This window comes from Salvelinus alpinus, chromosome 18 (genome assembly GCF_045679555.1).
Source record: "Salvelinus alpinus chromosome 18, SLU_Salpinus.1, whole genome shotgun sequence".
Taxonomy (NCBI): Eukaryota; Metazoa; Chordata; class Actinopteri; order Salmoniformes; family Salmonidae; genus Salvelinus; species Salvelinus alpinus.
The window spans coordinates 33,633,687-33,642,776 of NC_092103.1; the positions used below are offsets into that span (position 1 = coordinate 33,633,687).

The window sequence follows — 9,090 nt, forward strand, 5'->3', positions numbered from 1 at the left end:
ATCACAAATTCTTCCTTAGTTAATTTTCTCAATTTAAAGGCACAACCTAGAATCGAGACAATGTCTTAAGTATTTGAACATGTTATTACCCCAACCTCGGTAAAGTGACAAACTGACATGTTTTCATTTTCGTAAAAAAACTACTTTAGATCGAAGGAGATGACGACAGACATGGCAGCTCTGCTTCTAGCTCCTAAGCAACTTTGTTTTGTTAGATACTACTGCACTGGAGCTATGAACACAAGCATTATGTGCATGTGACAAATACAATTTTATTTGAGTGCCTTTGACTTGACGGCATGCACTTGTGCGAGGCACAACCCAATAACGTGTTTCTGCGCATGAGCTTAGCTAGCCAAGTGGTATCAAGGATTTTATCGGCGAACCAGTTTCTGCCCATCTTCTTAGTGTACTGTCTTTATTGTAGCTATGATGCATTACTACACTATTTCCTGATTTCACATAGACCAGTTAGAAGCTAAATCACGGGGAAAGTCATGTTACCTATTGATAGAACATAGGATTTCACCAAATTGACAGGAGTTCAAGGTTTTTATTTACGGGGTGGATTATCCCTCTCAAGATAGTTTACAATGTTAATAAAAACAGTGATAAAAAAAAAAACGTTTATTTACAGTAACAAAAAAGCAGCACCAGCAATATTTAACACTTATTTACCCTTGGGTGGTATGTTAAAGGCCCAGTGCAGGCAAAAACATGATTTTCCTGTGTTTAATATATCTTTCCACATTGAGGTTGGAATAATACTGTGAAAATTATGCAATTGTAGTGTAAGAGTTGTTTGAAAAGACTACCTGAAATTTCAGCCTGTTTTGGTGGGATGGAGTTTTTGCCTGCCTACGACATCACCAGGCGGTAAATCCATTAATGGAATAAGTAGTTCCAAACCTCTCTGCCAATAACAGCTAGTTCCCCCCTCCCCACTTAGACCACTCTCAGACAGTCCTAACAACATTTTTGATTGAGAAAGTGCTCTTGTTAAGCTGTTTATTTTTTACCATTTTGATTGCAGAGGATGCGCACAGTGCAACAATATGATGAAGTATGAATATTTCTGCCACCCACACACAGGAAAACGGTTCCAAATAAATGACATTACGTGTTCCACCACCCATGTTATTTACATTATTAAATGTCCATGTGGGCTTTGCTATGTCGGTAAAACCTCCCGCTCTCTCAAACAGAGAATTAGTGAACATAAAAATTCAATCAGGATTAACGACAGGGATTATCCAGTCGCAGTACATTTTAATGACCTAAAGCATGACATTTCTACCTTTAGATTTTGTGGCATAGAGAAAGTTAAGATATCAGACAGGGGAGGTGATATTAATAATACTCTGACTAAAAGAGAATGTTTTGGGATTTTCACACTCCAGACATTATTTCCTAAAGGACTTAATGATGAAATGCCTATGTATGTTATGTTGTGAATTTGAACATGAATTATGTGCCTATTTAAGATTACTCTGATATTTTTTGTACCCAATGATTAATGAAAACTTGCTATGTTCTCATTGTGGTTTTACAGACGTGTTTAATACATCTTTTTTATACACTTCTGTAATATTTATGAAATCCATATTGTTATATTTGGTAGCACTTATTTGTTTTTCCCTTTGCCTCCAACCCCTTTCGATGTGTGGAACGGATGTGGGTTGGGCTAGGTCTACATAAGGGTGCTCATTTTTTTTAAATCACAAAAGCTCTGACAATGGCCGTGAGGCCGATACGTAAGCTTATTAAATATCAGTGATACTATCAAGAGCAGTGTGCGGTTTCCTTTTTCCTTCACCATTTTGATTGAAAACAACCCATTTCCTCCAATGTAAGTCAATCATAAACAAAAACATCCTACCTCTAGAAGCATCCACACATTTTTCCTAAAGCAATCCATTTGATCTACTTAATTTCATCCCAACTTTATAGTGTTTACCCATTACTTGAGGAGCAAAATTCTCAAATGAAAAGTGTGCACTTAAACTTTCACAAAAATCTTCCATTGATATCAATGCATGATTAGAGCAGACGTTTGGGTTTAAGCACTACTTTCTTACATTAGCATTTGGCTCAAAACGTATTTACATTGTAACAAACTAAACTCATAGAAAAGGGCATCTATCCAAAACGATGGCCTGAAACTGACACATTTGAGTTGCATGAGACATGGCCATCATAAATACTCACATGCTTCATCAAAACCATTCACACCTGTGCTTCACCCTAACAGATAACAGTCTCAAACATGATCCACAATCATCCTCAGCCTTATTTCTCTTTTCTTTATGGTGTCCACTGTATTTATATTCACAGGCAGTCCCTCCTCTTGTGCCCCAGGTTAGTGGGTTACTCTCTGATCCCCATCAGCAGCTTCAGTAGGTGGGCCTCCATCACCTGTTGAACTGGTCAGAGAAGAGAGACATGTTTCAGCCATAGCCTACTACTGCACAGAGATATCATGCAAAAATTGAGGTTTTAGAAGTTAGAAAAAATGAAAAGCAAATGTCTGAAAGTTTGGTGAGTATTGAGCAAACAAAAAGGGCAAATATCTGGTAGGGTTCATTAAATGTACATAGGAATGCTAGTTAGTTCAAGCTATCCTTAAACTGAGAAAAGATCATTGAATTACAGCGCCAAAATGCCAGCATTTTAAACATTAAATTCCTGTTCAGATCATAGGACAAACATCTAAGTAATGAAATCTTAACAGCTACTGGGCTTATTTGGAGAATGGTTTGTAAGGTGGGATCTGATACCATAACAGATGACATGTTTATCCTTGGCCTACACAGCACTATAAAAAAAAAGGTTACTTCTGATCCTAGTGGAACCAGTGGACCAGACTGTTAGAATCAGAGGAGATCCTGCTAAAATGGCCTCATTTGCATAATTGTATCAAAACACAGAAATCTGATTGTGGAAGAGGGGATGTGGGGGGAGGGCAGGGATTACCGTTATACACGGACTAGAAGGAACTCACCAAATACCCTTGTATTTCTCTAAACATATTCAAAGATAGTAATCTCGCTGCACAATATCTTTATGAAAGTAGCTGCACAATATCTTTATGAAAGTAGACCGGGCATAACACAAATAAAGAAACGCTATATTTCCGCTTTATGTATGTATGCCTAGACTACAAGAACTCTTTAGTCATGATATTTGAACTTGTTCTTCATGATGAGAAGTATATAGCCTAAATATGATCTGTATGAGATGCATATTTGTATACCATTCCTATGGCCCATTGCCACAGCCATATCCATAGCGTTGAAGCCAGAGTCAGACTCAATGGTGGGGTCGGCGCCACTTTCTGTGACAGGAAAGGATGGAAGATGTCAGATTACAGACCTGACTGGATCAACACAGCCTAAATATAAGCAACATCTCTCATCAAAATCAGTGCAGACCAAGCTTTTAACACAACATATTGTCTCAGTTAATAAAAGTCAGAGAGAATCATTCATCTAGAAAGTGACAGTTGCCACCAATGCGGTTGGTTAGTCGGCTGAATGGAAGGTCAGTCAGGGCTTCATTTCTTCCTGTACATGCTCCAGCCCCTCAGTCAGTCAGTTCTTACCTAGGAGAATTTCCACACAACGCAAATGGTTTCCATGGACAGCATAGAGAACGGGAACCCCTCCGTTCTGAAACCGTAAGAGTGAAATCTTCAACAGGAACAAATGTTGCTCTATGATTGGTTTGACATACTGTACATTAAAATTAAGCCATACACAAGAATACAGATGAAAATCCTGATGTAACATTCCTACCCAGTCATATTCATTGACATCCACCCCACAGTCGATGAGCATCTTCACGATGTCTGTGTATCCCTTGCTGCAGGCCAGAGACAGAGCGCTCTCTCTGCCTTTAGCCAACAGGTTGGGGTCCGCTCCCTAAAGGAAGAGGACATGGAAGACACCATTGGTGAGAAAAGCATCTGGGCTAAACGGATTCAACAATACATGCTGTATATAGTATGTTGATGTTATTTGTGGTGATTTCCTGTCTTATGTACATTTTAGGTAACAGTATCTGACTGTATGCTGCATATCTCTGAAATAGTCATTTGCTGGGTTGTTACACTACATCACCAAAAGTATGTGGACACCTGCTTGCCCAACATTTCATTGCAAAATCGTGGGCATTAATATGGAGTAGTGCCCCTCTTCGCAGCTACAACAGCCTCCACTCTTCTGGGAAGGCTTTCCACTAGATGTTGGAACATTGCAGCAGAGACTTGCTTCCATTCACCACAAGCATTGGTAAGGTCAGGCACTGATGTTAGGGTACTAGGTCTGGCTCGCAGTCGACGTTTCAATTCATCCCAAAGGTATTTGATGGGGTTAAGGTTATGACTCTGTGCAGGCCAGTCAAGTTCTTCCACACCAATCTTGACAAACTATTTCTGTATGGACCGCGCTTTTGGTACTGGGGGATTAGCATGCTGAAACAGGAAAGGGCCTTCCCCAAACTGTTGCCACAAAGTTGGAAGCACAGAATCGTCTAGAATGTCATTGTATGCTGTAGCGTTACGATTTCCCTTCACTGGAACTAAGGGGCCTAGCCCGAACCATGAAAAACAGCCCCAGACCATTAGTCTTCCTCCACCAGACTTTACAGTTGTCACTATGCATTCAGGCAGGTAGCATTCTCCTGGCATTCGCCAAACCAAGATTTGTCCATCGGACTGCCAGATGACTGCTCCAGAGTCCAATGGTGGCAAGCTTTACACCACTCCATCCAACACTTGGCATTGCGCATGGTGATCTTAGGCTTGTGTGGCTGCTCGGCCATGGAAACCCATTTCATGAAGCTCCCGACGAACCGTTCTTGTGCTGAAGTTGCTTCCAGAGGCAGTTTGGAACTCGGCTTCCTCATCCTGCAGGTTAATCACTATCTCTACAGCGATACAAACATCAAAGCGGTCAGCTGTTCAGTAAGGTCATTCTACTGCCAATGTTTGTCAGTGGAGATTGCATGGCTGTGTGCTCCATTTCATACACCTGTCAAAGACGGGTGTGGCTGAAATAGCCAAATCCACTAATTTGAAGGGCTGTCCACATACTTTTGTATATACACCACCGTTCAGAAGTTGGAGATCACTTAGAAATGTCCTTGTTTTTGAAAGGAAAGCACATTTGTTGTCCATTAAAATAACATCAAATTGATCAGAAATACAGTGTAGACATTGTTAATGTTGTAAATGACTATTGTAGCTGGAAACTGCAGATATTTTTATGGAATATCTACATAGGCGTACAGAGGCCCATTATCAGCAACCATCACTCCTGTGTTCCAATGGCACGTTGTGTTAGCTAATCCATGTTTATCATTTTAAAAGGCTAATTGATAATTAGAAAACCCTTTTGCAATTATGTTAGCACAGCTGAAAACTGTTGTTTCTGATTAAAGAAGCAATAAAACTGTCCTTCTTTAGACTAGTTGAGTACCTGGAGCACCAGCATTTGTGGGTTCGATTACAGGCTCAAAATGTCCAGAAACAAAGAGAGACTGGTGTTTTGCGGGTTCCATTTAATGAAGCTGCCAGTTGAGGACTTGTGAAGCATCAGTTTCTCAAACTAGACACTAATGTACTTGTCCTCTTACTCAGTTGTGCACCAGAGCCTCCCACTCCTCTTTTTATTCTGGTTAGGGCCAATTTGCGCTTTTCTGTGAAGGGAGTAGCTTCATTAAATAGTACCCGCAAAACACCAGTCTCAACATCAGTGAAGAGGCGACTCCGGGATGCTGGCCTTCTAGGCAGAGTTCCTCTGTCCAGTGTCTGTTCTTTTGCCCATCTTAAGCTTTTCTTTTTATTGGCCAGTCAGATATGGCTTTTTCTTTGCAACTCTGCCTAGAAGGCCAGCATCCCTGTCTGACTTACGATTACTGATAGTTAGCTAATACGTCTAAGGAAATAATAAAGAAACTCAACTGTCTAGCTAACGATAACGTTATTGTTAGCTAGCCCAAGATAGGCCCGCTCTTGGGTGAACTAGAGCTGTTCTTTGCAACTCTGCCTAGAAGGCCAGCATCCCAGAGTCGCCTCTTCACCGTTGAGACTGGTGTTTTGCAGGTACAATTTAATGAAGCTGCCAGTTGAGGACTTGTGAGGCGTCCGTTTCTCAAACTAGACACTGTAATGTACTTGTCCTCTTTGGTTTTCTAATGGTCAATTAGCCTTTTAAAATGATAAAATTTGATTAGTTAACACAACATGCCATTGGAACACAGGAGTGATGATTGCTGATAAAGGGCCTCTGTACGGCTATGTAGAAATTCCATTTTTTTTTTAAAAAGCAGCCATTTCCAGCTACAATAGTAATTTACAACATTAACAATGTCTACACTGTATTTCTGATCAATTTGATGTTATTTTAATGGAAAGAAAAAAAAGTGCTTTTCTTTCAAAAACAAGGACATTTCTAAGTGACCCCAAACCTTTGAACGGTAGTGTATAGTGCATGTCTCAACATGTTGTTTTTCTTACGTTCTGGAGCAGGAACTCTACGACAGCTATCTGTCCGTGTGCTGCGGCCCACATCAGGGGGGTGAAGCCTTCCTCGTCTTGCAGGTTAATCACTGTCTCTACAGCGATACAAACATCAAAGCGGTCAGTAACATGTTTCACATATTTCTAGTCAACCCATGAAGCCCTTTATAGACATTTGAGTAAATGTTATTCTTATCTTACCAACTGTTAATTATGTGACTGTTCATGGTTGTAACGAGCCCAACATCAATATACCATTAACAAACAGACATAAATACAACTCCACCCTGAGGGACATTGCCACCTTGTTCAATCCTGCTGGCCAAGAACACCATTTCTCCCTGTGCTGCCAGCTGGTGAATGGACAGGGCTGGAAAGAAGGCATAAGTCACATGTCAGAGGTCAAGCAGCCATAATTCAATGTTAGAGTCAAGTACGTTTTAGGTTGTAGTCTATGTTTAAGAGGGTAAGTGACATGTGACAAACTTTTTTAGTTTAGGATGAGCTCAGGTACTTACAGTGGACCAGAAGAGGAGTGGAGGACACCTCGTTTCCACGGTGCTTGTTGGTGAGTGTTGTCGACTGTTTGATGGGGGAGAAGTGTTTGGTGGTGGATGGGGTGTAAACATGACGCACTTGTATCCCTGGTGAGGGCGACGTCTGAATATTACACTCGGCTGAAAGAGGCAAAAGAGATATAGCATCAACCATCAGCTAAGCTCAATTGAGGAGCAAAATATCTCCTCTGATTTTCTGGGGTCAAATATGGAAATCACATTGTAATACAAATAAGGAGTGCATCAACACTTGGTAGTCAGTTGGTACCTTTAAATAAAACAGACGCCACCTCCAAGTCGGAATTGACCTGGTCCTGGATGTTTTTGCTGTCCTCCTCATTGAGCGACTTGACGAACCTTGAGCACACGTTCATATCAAAGCGGTTGGGCAGGATGAACTTGATCCCCATGGCCACGTTCTGTGCACCTGTGTCGTCCACACTCTCACCCGGGTGTTCTGACTTGATGTTGCTCATATCTGGCATCACACATATCCCCTCCATCTCTTCGGAGACCGAACTGGTCCTACCTGCTACTGAACCTGTGTCCATGACCGAGGCAGTGACACAGTGAGTCAGATGGTCAACTCTGCACTGGGTGGATGTGATCTATCTGGTAAATAAACGCTTTGATCACCACATCCGGTCTCCAATAGAAGATATGTCTAAAAGCCTTGAATGGATACAAAAGCAACATCAGAATGTGGTAACGTTAATTCAAGTTAGTGTGTGCCTATGTCATCAATTTAAGCATGCAAAGCTGATCTCTTTTGTAAAAAAAAGATATTTAATATTACAACAATCATGAATTACTACTGTCTATGTGCTGTGTATATACCTTTTAAACAATAAGTGTCAACAATAAAAAAAAAAAATGGGTAACGTTAGTGATGCTATGCATAAATCCAACAGGAGAGAGTGGGGTTGTAAGTGAACAGACAATGATCATTCCTAAATAACAACATGCGTGCAAAAACAAGTTCGAAGGCTTGTATTCCGCGTCAGTTGAGACTAGCAGTGTCTATGCAACTTGCTAGTTTTAAAAGAGCTAGCTAGCTAATTCTTGGACCTTCAACCAAATTCTGTCCGATTTACGAAACCCAACTGTCTAGCTAACGTTATTGTTAACTAGCTCAAGATATGCCCTTTTGGGTGAACGAGGGCTAACTAGCTAACCAAGTCAGAAATACTTCAGTCTTTCTGGCTTAGTGTTGGCTAGCTAGCATGGTTAGCTAGCTAACAAACCCAGCAGAATCCCTTACAAGCAAACTAACGTACTGATTACAAGCACAAAGAAAACCGTAGTAAGGTGAGTCACAATAACACAGAATGATTTCTTACCTAGTAACACATTTTGTGTAATGTTCACCGGTGTTGCAACGATTTGACAGCTGGCTTTGTGCTTGTTTTGATGTTTCTCGCGCATGAGCAGTTTCTTCAGATCAATGTTTTTTTCTCCACGTGACAGATTTAAAGGTATGGGTGAACGATGCTATTCAGATTTTTTTTTTATTCTAGTGAAAGATCTATTAAAACAGATTTTTGTATTTTAACTTAAATTAATGGTAATTAATGGATGAATTGGTAAAATGAATTACACTAAAATAACCACACCTCTAAATTGGATACACAAACAGACTACGGACTAAAAATGTAGGTAGAATACTGATATTTCCAAAAGACCCCATGTAGGCCTATGCATCAAAATCGTTGAGGCCTTGGGGACCTGTGTTTAACCTGTGTCAGCGCCAAAAACCTAAATCATGTTGAATTAAAGTTAACATGACATTTTGCAATGTTTGTTTAATCCCTTTTAATACGAAATGTTGAATAATAGATTGGGCTACGCTCACACCGGTTACACTGCTGTGAGACTAGAGATCACAGTTTGGTCAAATGCTAAAAGTTGGTTTATGCAAAGTTATTTTTCCAAGTCCACAGGTTCTTTAGAACAATAATGACATATTTTCCTTGAACTACATATATCAAATGAAATGTTTCATTATTAAATGTA

General features: G+C 40.3%; 1 protein-coding gene across 2 annotated transcripts; it reads right to left on the minus strand.

The window, feature by feature from the left end:
- Positions 1–533: 533 nt before the first annotated feature.
- LOC139544215 (ankyrin repeat family A protein 2-like) lies at positions 534–8,529 on the minus strand. Of its 2 annotated transcripts, none has more exons than XM_071351086.1 (9): positions 8,418–8,529; positions 7,346–7,749; positions 7,039–7,197; positions 6,825–6,890; positions 6,518–6,615; positions 3,795–3,920; positions 3,602–3,668; positions 3,254–3,334; positions 534–2,423 (listed from the first exon to the last, which is right to left on the minus strand). In XM_071351086.1, exons 2-9 carry the CDS (start codon positions 7,626–7,628, stop codon positions 2,368–2,370), a joined length of 936 nt encoding a protein of 311 aa, XP_071207187.1. In that variant the 5' UTR covers positions 7,629–7,749; positions 8,418–8,529; the 3' UTR covers positions 534–2,367. The 2 variants fall into 2 exon arrangements, with proteins under 2 accessions (XP_071207187.1, XP_071207186.1); XM_071351085.1 differs by having other exon boundaries at positions 7,346–7,618; positions 8,418–8,523.
- Positions 8,530–9,090: the final 561 nt, after the last annotated feature.

Bases quoted from the DNA above. Each gene is read 5' to 3' on its own strand.
- LOC139544215 (XM_071351085.1), bottom strand. From the start codon at position 8,502: ATGCGCGAGAAACATCAAAACAAGCACAAAGCCAGCTGTCAAATCGTT. The intron at 6,891-7,038 runs GTAAGTACCTGA...CCTTCTTTCCAG, and splicing joins CACTCCTCTTCTGGTCCACT to CCCTGTCCATTCACCAGCTG. The intron at 3,335-3,601 runs GTAAGAACTGAC...TTCCTGTCACAG, and splicing joins TTGTGTGGAAATTCTCCTAG to AAAGTGGCGCCGACCCCACC.